This window comes from Mastacembelus armatus, chromosome 14, assembly GCF_900324485.2.
Source record: "Mastacembelus armatus chromosome 14, fMasArm1.2, whole genome shotgun sequence".
In the NCBI taxonomy this organism is placed as follows: Eukaryota; Metazoa; Chordata; class Actinopteri; order Synbranchiformes; family Mastacembelidae; genus Mastacembelus; species Mastacembelus armatus.
The window spans coordinates 16571803-16589251 of NC_046646.1; the positions used below are offsets into that span (position 1 = coordinate 16571803).

A 17449-nucleotide genomic window follows, 5' to 3' on the forward strand; every position below is an offset into this window, starting at 1 on the left:
TTACTGATACTAGTGAGACACATGTAGCTGGTCCATATATAACTTTTAGTTATAATTAACAGGTATATCGAATTTGTACATTTGTGTTTTCATTTTATGCAAATTTATATTGTACTATACTTCTACTTCTTCCACTACTATATTCAAAGACTTTTTTTCAAAGTCTGAAAACCAGCCCCCTCACAAACGCCCTTTGATCAAAAGTCATAAATGAAATAAAAATACATTTTATTTGTAAGAAAACGTGCTCATATATAAACACACAAGAACATATTTCCACTTAAAAAGTGAAACTGATCTAAAATAAATTGTATTGTTAGCTTTGAATAATAGCATTGTTTCTATCAACTACTGTAAATGTTGGTAAGATCACTGCAATTACAAAACTATGTTAATACTGGATTTTCTCAGATTCATCTGATTCACAGAGGTACTTTTTTCAGATTTCACTTTGTTGAATAGCAAAATATTAAAATCACAAATGATACACTTGGCATGCAAACCTACACACAAACAATGTCTTTCCCCTTCTTTTTCTTCATTTCTGTTTTTTATTTCAAAGTTATACTTAATGTGTTTCCAGGCCTCATACAGTAAATCACCTCCCTGCCATTGTAGCTTGGACCCTTTTCACAGATTTGCTTTCCTCATCAGTCAGCTCAGAAGTCTCCAGCAGAGGATCACTGAATGACAAGTGAAATACAATTTAGCTTGTAGTTAGATTTACCAAGACAACCTAATTCATATAATAAATCGAAAACATGTGAGCTTGTCCTTTATCAGAACTCTTTCCTTTTCCAACCTCTGATTGTTTCCGGGCATCTGTCTTTGGACTGTTTAAGAAGGGGAACTGGATTGTTCTATTTTCTGAAATTATAGGATTTTACATAGACATTTTTGAGTTTTTCTTTTTTGTCTCACTGACACTGATTTTAGTTTAGCAGATGATGTAATTTACATGCCTCAGTATAACTGCAAAGAATAGCAATGAGGATATAGCTGATCTTCAGGTTTTCCACAGAAAGTTAGTGCGCGTGGTGTCCTGGTATTGATACATGCATGTGTTCTTGATATCATGATTACTCACACAGTCAGATACCAGTGGCATCTCAGGAGAACACTGCATTGTCTTTTGTAACACATAACAGATTACTGTATGTGTCCCAAGTACATCTGTGTGAGGTTTTTTAGTTTCTTCAACAAGAACATTCGTATCTTAACAACATTAAGTCTTCTTGAATAGAAGATTTTCTCATTTGCCCTCTGGTCCTGTGGAAAATTGGTCTCTCAGCCTCACCAAAAAAATGTCAGCTGTAATCCTGCTTCCAAAACATCCATTAATCATACAATGTTGGGATGTGAACAAGGGCTGCTGCTGGAAAATGTCTGGGAAATAAAGTGCCCATAGACAACTCAGGGAAAGATGCTAATTGTTGATCTTTGCTTTACTCTGAATTTAAATCTGTAAAATATGTTCATATCATATGTGGATCATCTGGGGGTGGAACAGTGTTTAGCACTACTTGTGGGTAGTTTGCATGTACTATCCATGTCTGTGTGGGTTTTCTGTGGGAGCTCTGGCTTTCTCCCACAGTCCAAACACAGGCAGGTTAGGTTATTTCTGACTTCAATTTGTGAGAAAATGACAGTATATAATCAAAATTGTTATTGTCAAAATAGTAATTGATTTTGAAAGAGAAGGACTATATTAACTACATTATATTTTAAATTGCTAAATCAATCAACTGAGTGCTTCTTAAATAAGAGGTACAAATAAGATACTGGAACAACGTCAGATTATGATAATATCTGGGCAATAAGACTGATTGATCTGGTTTGTGATGATTGGATGATTGGTTCTATACTTTTATTATGAAGTGAATGTGGATGCAATTTCCCCATTGCGGGACAAATACAGGTTTTCTTATTCTTATGTAAAACAGCAGAATATTGTCAATTAGATGAGACTCATTATATGAATTAAAAGTACTACAGTATATAACAAAAATTTGTCAAGATGTAGTTAGGAATAGATTTTGAAACAGAAAAAGATACCAGATGTACTTTTCAGAGACCAGTCGTGTTTTTCAGAGACCAGTCGTGTTTTTCAGAGACCAGTCATATTTTTCATAGACCAGTCGTATTTTTCAGGGCTAGAATTATTTTTCAGAGACCAGACATATTTTAAGACCAGTTGTAGTTTTCTGGACCAGTCGTATTTTTCAGAACTAGACCTATTTTTCAGAGACCATACATGTTTTTTATGCACCAGACGGATTTTTCAGGCACCAGGTGTACTTTTCAGACACATACGTATTTTCAAGAGACCAGTCGTATTTTTCTTGACCGGTCATATTTTTCTCGACCAGTTGTATTTTCCAGAAGTAGACTTACTTTTCAGAGAGCAGTCGTATTTTTCAGGACCAGACTTATTTTTCAGGACAAGCCGTATTTTTCAAGCCCAGACGTATTTTTCTGGACCAGACATATTTTTCAGTGACAAGATGTATTTTTCTGGACCACACATATCTTTAAGAGTCCAGACATATTTTTCTGGATGCGTTTTTTTATCTTTTAAACCACACTTAATTTTCAGAGACCAGACATATTTTTCATACACCAGATATATTTTTCAGAGACCAGTCCTATTTTTCATAGACCACTTGTATACCAGACCTATTCTTCTGGACCAGATGTATTTTTTCAGGACCAAATTTTCCCCATGTATGATGTAAAAAGTATTTGCAAATCAGCTGGAGGAGAATGGAGGCCCAGGACAGTTTATTCCATGACAAATCTCATCCTGCCATCTCAGTTCCAAGCTCTCCCATACAGCAAGTGAATTAACATGTTGTGACTAAGAGTCCAAAGGCAGTATCTGTAATTTACACACTTATCATAACATTTATTACTTTACTTTACTACCTGCTGTTTTAAGGATTCATGATGTGTTCAGGGACACTACTATTTTAGTACTGAATTAGGAGGTGACTTGACAGATACCATCACAACCTCTGCTATTTGAAATTGCGTGCTTTACAGAAATAAAATGATAGCTCAGGATCACTTTGTAAACAACATTTAATTTGCCCACCAGGACACTGAGTAGACATTGCAGGAAACCTTTCCCCATTATATTTTATAGTTTGGGTATTTAACAGTGAATTGAAAACAAAAAAGCACAAACCTACTCAGCCAAGCCAAAAGAAGAATACAATGTCATACATCTTATGAAACAACGTCAGTCTGAATAAATAGAAGTTGCCATTACTGTATTTAAAGGGCTATTTTTGTTACAGTCTGCACAAGCCATTTCATTTGTCAGCAGAGTTTTGAATCAGTTAACAACGGAGGGATGTCTGACTCATGCCTCTCAGAGTGATCTATGCAGCCCTGCACATGTCCTTTTAAGCTGGAAGCAGTCAGCAGAGAGATGAGCCACCTCTCCCCCATGCAATTTGGGAATTATTTTTTTATCTTTCTTTGGCTCTAATCAACACTATCTCCATGCAGCACACATCCACACAGATCACTGCTGATTTCTACTTATTTTTCTTACAGACCTATTTTTTGTTTAATTGGTTATGATTTATACATAATAAATCTTTAATAAGCCAATTCCTCGTGCGTCCTATGCATTTTGTTGCAGCCTATGAGCTGCGCTGTGACATTAGGAATAGATTTTGAAACAGAAAAAGGAATATATTTGCTATTTTTTAAGTGCTAAAACAATCAACAGACAGGTTCATAAAGAGGTACAATTAGATACCTTAATATGTATGTTTTTGTTTAAATGCAGTGCTTTAGAGAACCTACTGTAGCATAATTCTAAAATAAATTTACCTCAGTGTTGCTTGTCTTTGGTCTTTCTACTACTTCTGCAGCTTAGAAACCTGCAACTGGCCAAAACAGAGAGCAGCAGTACTAATGCAGGAGTCATCAGTACTAACAGTACATCTAAACAGTAGTATGAGTACCAGGGCATCTTATAAGCCTCTGTACGCAGGTGTGAAGCCCCTTTGTGACGCATTACGTATTCCACCCAGAAGATGGCCTGATCCATGGGTGATATTGGCTGATCTCTGTGTAACCGTGACAGTCTTTGCATGTTCTGCCTGTAGCTCTCTTGATGGAGCACTTCCATAAGCCCTTGCTCAAAACTGTCTCTGTTAACATCACCTAACTGAATGATCTTTCCAGCCCCTCTCGCCTGCAAACGAAGAAGGTTGTCATATTGGTCAAAAAACAAGGGTATGCCAAGCACAGGGACCCCGTGGTAAATAGCCTCCTGGACCCCATTGGTCCCTCCATGAGCTACGAAGACTTTGGTCTGTGGGTGGCCCAGCAGGTCCTTCTGAGGCATCCAGTCCACTATCAGGGTGTTGTTACCCAAAGTAGAGGGGTGCACCCCTTTGTGTCTCCATATCACCTGAACAAACCAAACAGAATTATTCATTTACTGCATACTGTACTTATGCACCAACTGACATACAGCATAATGATGTCATTATTGAAATTATGCAATAATGGCCGTTAAGTTCTTCTTACCTCGCAACTGTAAACTAAGCAGTAATTTATTTATTTTCAGAGCAAATTTCAAGAAACTTTTGATGCTGTACATCACAAATTAAACAGAAGAGCAATCCATCTATTGCCTATATCCATTTGTTAGGGTCATTAGGCAGCCTCAGGCTGCCATTTTGTCATAAGTCTATATGGTTTTTTAATTTCATATGTTCATTGTATTCATTAACTGATTTATTCACTTTTCATCTTTTATCAGTTTCTCTATTTAAAATTTTATATTGATTTTAATTTGCTTCATTTCATGATGAATGGGTAACTGCAATAGTAGCAGTAATACTAGTAATAGTATTATAGTAATACTACTAGTAGTAGTAGTATAAGTTTCTTAGGGTCAAATAGCCATTTGAGTTGTGGAAATTTCTGACTTACGGAGCATGTTTTACCTTCTGAGGCATTTTAGCGAAGATGCTGGCAATTTCTTCTGAAATCTCTTTCGGCAAAGCATTCACCAAAGTTCCCAGAGTCATGATGATTACTCCATGTTCCCCAGAACTCTGAACGAAGGCCTCCAGGTCTGCTGGCAGAGGTTGGGCTGGTTTGCACTGGAACCCTCCTATGTAGACAACATTTGGCATCGTAGGCCGAGGGAATTCAAACACAAAATCTGACCTGAACAGCCAAATATCTGCTTCCTGAAGAAGCGAGATGATTTCACATCCACCCTTGATATATTTTTTACAGATGGCATCATAGCTTGGCCCCACCATGAATTTCTGCTGCAGCACTAGTATGCTGTAGAAGAACAAGTTTTTGACCCTCTCCATGAAATCCATTTTGTCTGTTAATCCTGACCCTGGCATTGGGATGTAAGAAAGCGGTGAGGGGGCAATTGCAGAATGACCTTCTCCAGAGGTGATCCAACGAACATTAAGCACCATGGGCAGTTTGAGGTACTTGGCGAGTACAACCCCTGATGCTATGGCTGGATCAGTGAGAACAAGATCATACTGGGACTCTATTAAACCTCTGACCATATTTTCATCATTGAAAATTTGAACAAGGGCATCACACCACAATGAATGGGCCTGAGAAATCATAGAAAGGAAATCCTTGGTGAGTTTAAAGAAAGTAAGCGCCGAAGCCCCCTCTCTTTGTGCCTGAAAAAAAGTTTAGAAAAAAGAGGTAAAACTATTTTAAAAGGTAATTATCTTGATACCCAAATGAGTGAATGACCTATATGCATCATCTACAATGACATACCCTCATTTGTTCATTGAGATACACATCAAAAAAGTTCTCTAATCCAACGTCCATTTGAATTGTTATCGATGTGTAGAGAGGAGACTTTTCTGCAATGTACCAGCTGGTGGAGGACCTGATCACTGTAATGCTGTGTCCTCTGGCATGAAGTTCTTCTAGCAGGATCTTCATGTTGACCCAGTGACTGCCATCTAGAGGGAAGACCAGAATATTCCCTCCATGGCACAGTGGTGTGAAGGAAATCAGACATACACTGAGGAATACAAATATTCCACCCACGTTCACTGGCATAGTTCCTAAAATGTAGGATACAAAATAAATGTATTTTATTAATGAACTTGGATAGGATTTGCCTGTACTATAAATGAAGTTTCTCACATTGATAAAAACTGTATCAACCACAAAACGAATAAAGTTACTAAAATTCACTTACCCATGCTTAAGAGTGGCACCACTAGTCCTAATTGCTTGCAGACTGATAGTTTATCTAATAGAATCCTTATATATTTGAGTTCAAACTCCAGACTCAGAAAACATCAGAGCTTTCCCAGGTAAATGAGTTACACACAGCGCATATCACATGCAGTTAAAGTGATGCAGTGAATCATGATGCAATGATGCATGATCTTCAATCTATGCCAACCCAAAAACTGAGAAAATATGCTTTTGAAAAAACTGAGAGTACACTAAATACTGTATGTAGTTTTGTGAATGTGTTTGTCACGTAATGCTTGTGTCATACAAACCTTTGACCTCTGATAATGTTATTAGAGTGAGTTATGTAACAGTAACCCACATGAGTTTTACACACATCATGATAAACATGCAAATGAAATCCCAGAGGAAATTGAAATGGATTTCCTGGATAATGATGGTTAATGGTTTTAGCATGTTGTCTGGTTATTTTCTCCATCTTTTTTGACCTGCAGATCTGTTTACTACAACTCCCTATGCCAAATATAGCTGCCAGTTGAATGGAGGTCCCAGAACTGAACTCAGTTGAACTGGGGCCGGTCCTCTCATATCACTTTCAGAGCCCTTCATTTTGCATTCAGGTCCTTTAATCCAGTAAAATTACCAATACTTTACAAAAAAAGTACTCCAGTTCCTGCATTAAAAATGTTACTTGAGTAAAGGCGTGTATTGTCAAGAAAATGTACTTACAGCATTAAAAATAGAATATTAATGCACTTAATGCAAGAGTGTGACCTTTTGAGTGCTATACTGTCACACTGAAAAGAGTAAATAGGTATCTGTTTTGATCGTATTGTAAATGTGAAGCACTTTATTGCCCTGGTTTTGAAGAGTTCTGTCTAAATAAACTCTTGATTACTTTAAATCCCTGCTTGACCCAGAAGAGAGTAAATATTTCAAATGTTTGACTGTAACACAGTATTTACTACATGAATCTCTGCGCTGGCTCAAAGTTCACCCACAACAAACTCTTTTGAACTTGCATTGCTGCAACTCATAGTAAAACCAGAAGTGCTGCTACTATGTCAGATTTCTTGAGATAAAAAAAAAAGTTCTTTCACCTTGTGTTCTTCTGTTTGGACTGCGCCTCACGCCTGTACATGATTGTCTATTGAGTGGAGAATACTGTTAAAATGCTTCTAAACAGCAGTAATATGACTGAATGGAGAACTGCAGCTCCTGCTTTTGTACTTCCGAAATGCTGTATTTATGGAAAGGAAATCTGTATTTATGTCCATGCTGTCCCCCTGGGAACTGTTCATGTAGGCTCGATCTCTACACAGAACAGGGCACAGTACAATCAGTTCCTTGTCAGCAGAACACTACAAGTATTTTTTTTCATCTAACCCAGACAAACAAGCAACGGTTTTATATTATATTGTCACCATTAGTATCTGTTCGCATCTATTCAGGTAATCACGGGTGTCTCTGCACTCTACGGATATATTTTAAAGCTAACCTTCAAATTTGTGAATCAGTTTCTTGAATCCACTGTGGCTTCACCCTTGTTTTCCTCAGATACACACAAAGGAGCAAAAAAATGACCCCTCTTACCTTACCAGGAAAAACACAAAGCATGCATTGTACACTCTCTTCTGGGTCCTTATGTCTTCCATTTTAGAATTTCTTCTTGTTTTGTACTGTTACAAGATTTATAATAAAGCAGATGGAAAAGGAAAGGCTAGTTTATTTGTATAGCACAATTCATACACAGAGTTATTCAAAGTGCTTTACAGAAATAAAAGACATATAGTTAAAAGTACATATGCAAAAATCAAAACAGGAGACAGCAACTAGTAAAAAAATAGCTTGAAGGAAAATTAAAGGAAAATTAGTGCAGATAAAATACTTTAACACTTTCAGTTGTCATATGCCACACTAAAAAGAAAAGTTTTCAGCTTGGATTTAAACATTGCCAGAGATGAGGCCTGTCTAAATCATCAGGAAGACTATTCCAGATTTTAGCTGCTTCTCAATGTTAAAATACAAGTACAAAAAAGGTACTTTTTGATAGTGGTACATATTTTGTTTGGGAGGTAGTTTCAATGAATAGTGACCTAGAATCATCACAGTCTGACTGAAATCAATGGTACATGGAACAATTGGAACACAAGGTCTGTAGTAGAGAAGCAGTCTGATATAAATTAGCCTCCATCACAGGAAATCATACACACACAGCTTTTAATATTGCACTGACTAGGAGATAATACATGCGAAATACTGTGATCAAAATTTTATAGTATGCACATAAAATGTATCTTATTGCAGCTTACTAAAAACAAAGGTTTACCCCATGTTTGATGTAAAAAGTGTTTGCAAATCAGCTGGAGGAGAATGGAGGCCCAGGACAGTTTATTCCATGACAAATCCCATCCTGCCATCTCAGTTCCAAGCTCTCCCGTACAGAAAGTGAATTAACATGTTGTGACTAAGAGTCCAAAGGCAGTATCTGTAATTTACACACTTATAATAACATTTATTACTTTACTTGTGCTGTTTGAAGAATTCATGATGTGTTCAGGGACACTACTATTTTAGTACTGAATTAGGAGGTGACTTGACGGATGCCATCACAACCTCTGCTATTTGAAATTGCGTGCTTTACAGAAATAAAATGATAGCTCAGGATCACTTTGTAAACAACATTTAATTTGCCCACCAGGACACTGAGCAGACATCGCAGGAAGCCTTTCCCCATTATATTTTATAGTTTGGGTATTTAACAGTGAATTGAAAACAAAAAAGCACAAACCTACTCAGCCAAGCCAAAAGAAGAATACAATGTCATACATCTTATGAAACAGCCTCAGCCTGAATAAATAGAAGTTGCCATTACTGTATCAAAAGGGCTATTTTTGTTACAGTCTGCACAAGCCATTTCATTTGTCAGCAGAGCTTTGAATCGGTTAACTGTTTAGAAACCCAGGGATGGCTGACTCATGCCTCTCAGAGGGATCTCTGCAGTCCTGCACATGATGAATGAGAAGAGAGCTGGAAACTATGGAGCACTCAGAATTTAATAGCAGATGAATGGACAAATCAAGTTTCTGCAGTTATTTTTTTCAGTCAATAAATAAGACATTAAACACAACGGGTAGTGTGAGGTATTTGGTGAGTACAACTCCTGGTTCTATGGCTGGATCAGTGAGAACAAGATCATACTGGGACTCTATTAAACTTCTGACCATATTTTCATCATAGAACATTTGAACAAAGGCATCACACCACAAATAATGGGCCTGAGAAACCATAGAAAGAAAATCCTTCTTAAGTTTAAAGCAAGTAAGCATTGAAGCCCCCTCTCTCTGTGCCTGAAAAACGATTGTTAGAAAAAAGTATTCAAAACGTGACTTGTGTTCCTTTAGGTATGCATTGAAAAGGACTTCTGTTTGTCCATTTGAATTGTAATCAGTGTGTAGAGAGGAGACTTTTCTGCAAGGTACCAGCTGGTGGAGGCCCTGATCACTGTAATGCTGTGTCCTCTGGCATGAAAATATACAGTATCCACCACAAAATTAATAGTTACTCTAATTCCCTTACCCATGCTTAAGAGTGGCAACACTGGTCCTAATTGCTTGCAAACTGATAGTGTATCTAAAAGAATCCTTATATATTTGAGTTCAAACTCAGAACATTTGTGCTTTCACAGGTAAATAAGTTACAAACAGGATGTGTCACATGCAGTTAAAGCGATGGAATGATGCAATTTGGCTCAATCTCCATCACAACACAGTGGTATTCAATTATGTGTTGTCCCTGATAATGAAATACACAATTGAAGTAAAATTAAGCTCTTGCAGCTTTTAAAGACATGCAGCTGTCACTAATACTAAGACATGATTTTTTTTTTACAAGTGAAAAGAAAGAAAAGAGGGTCATTGTTATTTGGTTCATTTTCAAAATAGAAAGCACAGAAACTGGACAAAATTCTTTTAAACTCTATTATTAAGAATTTTAACTATATTAATATCACTGAATCTCTAAATAGACTTGTCAGCTGTGTGTATTACTAAGGAAAAGCCCTGGGGGTAATCACTTAGTGGTCTGTCAGTGTCACCTCTGTTGAACAGGTTTTAACACATTCCTCTGTTCATGCCCCTCTAACACTTTCCAAATTACTCTCCCATTATGGTGGCATTCTGTATGTGAGTCATTGAGTGTGTGTGTGTGTGTGTTTGGAATAGAGCTGTTCAAATTTCTTTGTAGAAGAGACGATGATGAACTGAGTAAGTTAATGCAGGATCCTTCGGCTGACAGATGAAGATCTTAAAAAACAAACACAGCACGATACACCCTGATAAAATGCCTATGTCATGTACCAACCTGCTCGAGGAAGAAATTTGCTGCATGTGCAGTCTCAGTGATTTGATGATGGATCGTGTTTCAAGAAAAATGTCAAATTCTTTGTCCTTTGAGAACAACATCCAAGGTTCAATCCAACCTCCCTTGCACTGTATGTTACTTCTATATGAGGCCATGGTTTTTTGTTCTTAGTTTGTTATTTATACAGATACAAGCAAACTGACCTTTAATCTACCAGCTTCCTATACACTTCCTGAATTAAAGGACAGATAAGTTCACTGAAAAACAATATAAAGCTGATTACAGGTTCTGTCTTAACCAAGTGCCTATGATTTTGGGTGCTTATTTTAATCACATCTAACAAGCTAACTTCAATTAGATGCAGCTGTAGAGCATGTTTTATTATGGCTATACATTAGATTATCCCAGTTTATAATCTATTTCATGTTTTTATTGGAAAATAAACATAATCATACATACATGTATATTATTTTTTATTGTTTAAATTATGTTTTTTTTAATTGTTAAAATGCAGTTACTGTCACTGCATTAAAATCAGCTACCAACAGTTCCTTGTTCAAGAAACGTACAGATAGCACGATTTAAAACTAGATGTCAAAAACAACAAGAGAACCCAAAACACAAACAATAAGCAGGTGGACATTTGGTCCATTTTGTTATTTCTAGTTTTAAAAACGTTACATCTGACTCTCACATTTCAGATGTCAGGGTTTTCTGAAAGCTGTTTGTTATGCAAAGACGCAAGACTTGTGTTCACATTTATGTACAGTAAATATAGTAGATCACCTTTGATTTAAAAAAAATGCCAAAAATAAATGCTGGAACAATCCTTACATCTTTCCAAATTGTTTGCACTAAAAGGAAATCTAAAACTCTGTAGTGCAATTTGGATGAGCATTTGAAGTCACGTTTTTTGTAATAAAATCAGCTTTTGAAAACATTAATGATTTTAATGTTTCCTTCCTTCTTAGATTTCCAACACGTTTTCCAGTGTTTATTACTACACAGTGTTTCTTATTGCAAACAGATAACTCGATAAGAAATACAACTTAAAAAAAACAAAGCAAGCTTCTTTGAAACAAACAGCTGAAGCCAAATAGCTTCCCAAAGTCTATTTACTATACAAATGCAAATTGTTTCCAGCAACTCAAATTTCCTCTCCTGTCCATCAGCTGAAGCAACTGAAGATAAAAGCTAATTAGAACACAAACAGCTGTAACAATATGATCTTTGGGCTGTTTGCATAAAGACCCCACACAGTAATGGAGCCTCTGGCATCATTTACAGTTTTTGAAGTGTGGAAGTTACAGATACAAAGCAATATTTTAGTTGCTTTTGGCTCACAGGACTGACTGTCAGGATGTACAGTATATTTGACTGGTGAGAATAAAATGTATTTCAGTTGCTAATATCCAGAAAAACAACCAAACAAAATCATCTACAGCACTACAGGCAATATTAGAGTTAACTTTAATGCAAAACATCCAATCCATTTTCAGCAAGAGCAAATATATATAGCAGGAATAGCAGCTTTTCAAAGCATTAAACTATTTGTTTAGTTTAAATTCGTTTATTTTTTGTTCAGTCTTCATGGTTGAGCCTGGGCCCCTTACTGACCCCTGCACGTGTGCACACCAATGCACAGTTGCACGCACATGTGAACAAAGAAGTTATTTTTCCACCCATAATGCTCAGTCTGTATTGCACTGTGGACATGGAGATTGTCAGTGCAGCACTGACAGCTGTGTGGAGTGGCTATGAGAATGCACATGTGCATGAGTTGTGTTTCACACATGCACACATTTTTACACAGATTGGTTTGATGATTGGGATGATTCATTATCTGATGCATTCTTATGTCTGATATGTGGTTCTCATATTCACATCTCTGTGGTGTTCCATTCCACATGGGAATAGCTTTCGCTTGTTCCAGTAAAAGTCAATTTTTTAAAACTCTTTAATCACTTAACTATATCCTTTAAAAAAAAAGGCTGAATGTGAAAAACTGCAGCCCCCCAGCTGTCAAACCTCATCAAACCACGAACTTTGCATCATTCATTCCACACAACAATAAGCTTGTCGATCATTATACTGTGGAAATACTGATTGTTGTGTATTCAGGTGTCTATTAGCTGTCATTTGAGGATGAGGATCCTTGTGAAATTGCCCTCACGTCTCTGATTATGACATTCTAATCGTTGACTGTTTATTGTGTTGCATAAGCTCTGTGAATGTGTTTCTCATGGTCTGACAGACTCTGGACTGTTCAGAGCTCCAATCAGAGTATGTGAGGGGGCATGAACTCTTATCAAAGGAAGATACTAGATATCTATTTCCTAAAGAAACACTGACAAGATATACACACAGAGGTTCATAGCTGCAAAACAACCATTTAAAACACAGACCAGATAATACTGGTAATGTTCTGTGTCAGGAGAATTTGTAGATGATGTTAACTGGGCGTGTGTAAATGTGTGTTTAGGAGCCAGAGGTTCAGGTCTGTTTAAAGCATCAAACGTTATAGTCAGAAGTGTTTTGTATGAACTAACCGTGCGTTTAGGCATGAGGACCTTGTGCAGAACACAGAATAGTTTGGTCACACATAGTTCAAAGTTTCCTGTAACTTCCTAGGGCGTAATGTTTAACTGGAGAGTTTTCTGTAAATATCTATAAATAGTGAAAAGGTTAAGACCACAGCGTGATGTACGCAGTGGAGAATTCAACTCATGATGCCACCACACACCCACACACACACACCAAAACCACTACTAATATCTTACACTAAACAGCAAAAGCATAGGCCTAACTTTCATTGTGGTACTAGAAAAAATAAGACAAACATATGATTTACTCAAATATGGTCATTTATGCAACTAATGACAAAGTAAAAATTGTCCAGTTTGACAGTGAAGGACAAAACGTAACCATGAAGTTGCAGTAACTACACTTAAACCATACTGGGTTTGGCATTGCATAGCAATTGAAAAAATAAGATATTTTTTGAAGGTGATGTAATTTGTTATTACTGTAAGAAGTGAGTTCTGTTCACCTTTGAGCAAAAAGGTGTCCCTGTATTCTGCTTAAGAACTTGCTACATCTGTAATCTGTTGTTACTCTTGTTACAGGGCCTTGTCTGGACAATGTAGCTGTCCTCACGTTGTTTCCCATTGATGTAATTTCATGCAATGTAGTACTGAATTTTATGCACATCTGTGGAGACATTTTCATGGTCTAAATCTGAAACATTGCCTTGCCATAGTTGTGTAGGACCTGTAAAGGTCAAAATGAATGTTCAGTAAATTCAGGAACCCTTGCCTAAAGACTCTCTAAATGTTGGGCAGATGAATTACTGAGTACTTTAACACAGAGCCTGTCTGAGACGTATAAACTACACTATCTGTCCTCTGTCCGCGCCCACCTGACAGTCCCACTCAGGATCAGTTTAAGCTGTAATTACATCCCCAGGCCCTGCACTCATGCCTTTTCCTCCCACCCCCAGTGTTGCCCATACTGTGAATTGCCTTTTAACTTCCAGCCCTGACTTAGAGCCAAATATCTGTCTCCCTCTCAAAAGGAGTCTCAGCTCCTTCCTCAGAATATTATACCACCCCTGTAATCACAGACCCAAAACATCACATGGAATGTGCAAAAAGATAACATTTTCATTTTCAAATTCTTTTCTGGACACGTCAACTCCAACCCTAGACACATAATATACGTACACTCACAAACCAGAAACCAGTGTAGTTTAACCTAATCTTTTATATGTTTGTGTGTCAGTATTTAGGCAGTGCTGTAAGTCTGGGATTACTCAGCTTTGATATTAAGCATAGATTCAGTACTATTTGTAATCAATTAGAATATCTTACATACCCTGGTGTTGTCAATGTAAGGTCTGGGTAGCTCACACGATGCAACTGTGGTACTGTTCTCTGTAAAGTAGAATCAAATTTGCAGCTTCAGTGCAAGTACTTGTGTTCTGATGTTGAGTGTTTGTGTGTTTGTGTGTACGTGCAAGTGTGTACTCATATTTCTACCTTTGTGAGGACCATTTTGAGCAGAATCTCATCTGAATGAGGACATTTGGCAGGTCATCACCCTTTCAGGCTGTTTGGGGGTTAAAACTTGGCTTTGGGGTTAGGGTTATAATTAGGTTTAGGTTAGTGTGATTGTGGTTAGTGTTGAGTTTAGGCATTTAGTTTTGATGGTTAAAGTTAGGGTAAGGATGTAGAGAGTACATTATGTCAGTGTCCTAAGAAAAATAGAAATATGGGTTTTCGTGTGTGTGTGCGTAGATGCGCATGCAAGTTGTGGTGCATTCATTCATATCTGTGTTTCTTTCAGCTATTGTGCAATGTGTGATCATTATTTCGTCAGTGAAATATAGATGTTTCAGTGATAAGCACAGTTAGATCTGTTCCAAAATCTTATCCACTTCTCTTCATTTAGTGACTCTAATACATGTTGTATCTTATAAAGCAAACACTCTGTTTTTTCTTCTTTTTCACCCAGGCGGTTTTTTAGAAGTCCACAGTCCAGTTCAGGAAACAGAAGAAAAGCTGTTTGCACAAGTGTTCCACAACTAATAGACATAATCATGTTGTACTTTGGCAATTCATGCATACACATATTGTAATGTAGTCAGTCGGTCTTATGGACAAAGTGTGCAGAGTCTGCCTCCAGATGGAAAGTGCTGTCTTGGTGGGCAGTGATTGACACATTGGGCTTTTCCCTTAACACAGACCAGACTGTGGAAATGCTACCTAATCTTATCCACAGTAAGTTCAACAACTATTACTCAACAAGAAAACAACTTCCATTGACATTACTAATAGGGGAACAGAGTTGTCCCTATCCTAGCAGTGCTGTTCTCTTTGTTATTCATAAATGTCTTCACAAGTCCCTAAGTAGAATTTTTTCTTTTTAAAACAAGCCACACACACACATACACACACACAAACAATCAAAGCTATGATATGATATTTCAGACATATTTCAGTGGCTGCTTTAAACTCTGACTGTCAGCAACTAATTATTATTTATCATAGTCTTTAGCACTTTTCTTGAGAATTGCAGCCAGTGAGTAGACAGGACCATTAGTCTAATTCACTGGCCTCCGTCATTGGTTGAACTTATTAAAGTTTCTGGTCCTCTATTAAATTACCAAGGCCTGTTTGTGCAATCAATCAGGCAGAATTTCAAGCCAACGGACTGAAAAAGGCTTGAAATCCTTCTGATCTTGAAACAGTATTCTGTCTGCAGACAATATATTGATTGACGCTCCATTCAAACAGCCATCGCCAGTGATATCACAGCACGGATGCACACACGATGATGAACAATCCTTCCCTTGTTCTGTTTTTTGTGACTTATCTTTTTTCCTCACTTTTTCCAGCATCCAATCTACTTGACAGCTTTGTTGAGAGGTTTAAAGGTAAAGAATTCACAACTAATCCCACTGTGTTGGGATTTGTGATAAAAGTGATGGACTGACAACTCTTGCAGTTTCTCTACAGGAATGATTTGAAATGTCTAAGACAAACTTGGAACCGCTGTTTTGATATTAAAATTGCTGGGAGCTTGCTTGGCACACTTCCAAACCTGGCACTGCAAAATTTGGAGATCAGAGTTACCTTACTTCCACACGAAATACCATGATGATACTGAAAATCATTTGTCTGAGTGCCACTTTCCACCCTCATTATGTTAAATATTTCTATTGAAACCAGGTTTTAAACCTTGCGTTTTTAATAATCACCTATTCTATAAAATATAACTGACATAATCGTAAGGAACACCTGGCATCAGTGGTGTAGTAATTATGCCACTGACACCACTTTTCAATCGTCAGACCTGTGTTAACTAAACAAAGATTAACTGCAACATGTTTTTACTATAACCTTAACCAAAGTCAGTGTTTTGATCTAATCAACATGTATTGATTGCTACTTTTACCATTATGGGTAGTCTTTTGGGTACAACAGTATAACTGCTCAGTGCTCTTTAACACACCGCTTTCACCCTTTTCTTCACTGTACCTCGTAAATGTCAGTCTAATTCTGTTGAGGTTCCAGCTGGCTCCTGGCCAATGCACTGCACAACCCCTGCTGTGATGATAGACCCATTTGTATTTTCAGCAATGTGTTTAGTGAAGCACTGACTGAATGCAAGTTTATTTTTCCTGTGAAGGCTGAATGTTCTGTAATACAGCATGAAACAAAATAGTGACTGCTAACATTAGTCACCAGATGGATGACCACTGTGCTTTTATTATTTTTCAAGTCATTTGTACTTTCCTACCGTTCAGGATTTTCTCCTCAGCAGTTTAACTGAATTTAACTGTTTCAGTGCCTGAATCCATCCATTAGCAATAGACTTTAGGATTTAGGGTTTATTTTGATATCCGTTTTTTTTATTTTTCAAAAATATTTGAAGTATAGCACCACACTCAACACTAACACAATCCAAATATTCTCCCATAGGCCTTACTCCACTGGTATTAATGTAACACATATGAGACACATACCGTATGTGTTTTTTATTAGTTCCACCTGGAGCTTCTGTAATATTGTCACAAGCTTAAAAGAAATTAAACTGATTTATTTTCTCATGTCTTCCTAAACTTCAAAATCATATCAATAAAAAATAAAATGATAATAAAATGATAAAACAGATGCTAATTAGGTTCTTATTAATCGATTTCCCTTTTCTTATTTTTGTCATACATGGAAACAATACACTGCATATACAAATTGTGATTTTTTTTTTTTAAATTTTCAGATAAACTGAATTAAAATGTATTTCTTCATGTATTGATAAAATTCTGCTGATTCTTAAGACAAATAATTATTTATATAGACTGAAT

At 36.9% G+C, this 17449-nt stretch overlaps 1 protein-coding gene across 2 annotated transcripts; it reads right to left on the minus strand.

Moving 5' to 3' along the window:
* Positions 1-3667: 3667 nt before the first annotated feature.
* On the minus strand, positions 3668-7776 carry ugt5d1 (UDP glucuronosyltransferase 5 family, polypeptide D1). 2 transcript variants are annotated; one of them, XM_026328178.1, is made up of 4 exons: positions 7721-7776; positions 5788-6083; positions 4971-5684; positions 3668-4429 (listed from the first exon to the last, which is right to left on the minus strand). In XM_026328178.1, the coding sequence occupies exons 2-4, from the start codon at positions 6076-6078 to the stop codon at positions 3845-3847; spliced, it is 1590 nt and encodes a 529-aa protein (XP_026183963.1). In that variant the 5' UTR covers positions 6079-6083; positions 7721-7776; the 3' UTR covers positions 3668-3844. The 2 variants fall into 2 exon arrangements, with proteins under 2 accessions (XP_026183963.1, XP_026183962.1); XM_026328177.1 differs by lacking the exon at positions 7721-7776 and adding an exon at positions 6221-6304.
* Between the last annotated feature and the right edge of the window lie 9673 nt (positions 7777-17449).

Coding starts and splice junctions, on each gene's coding strand:
- ugt5d1 (XM_026328177.1), bottom strand. Junction 5,685..5,787: donor ATCTCAATGAACAAATGAGG/GTATGTCATTGT, acceptor ACTTTTTTTCAG/GCACAAAGAGAGGGGGCTTC. Junction 4,430..4,970: donor TCGCTAAAATGCCTCAGAAG/GTAAAACATGCT, acceptor TGGTTTGTTCAG/GTGATATGGAGACACAAAGG.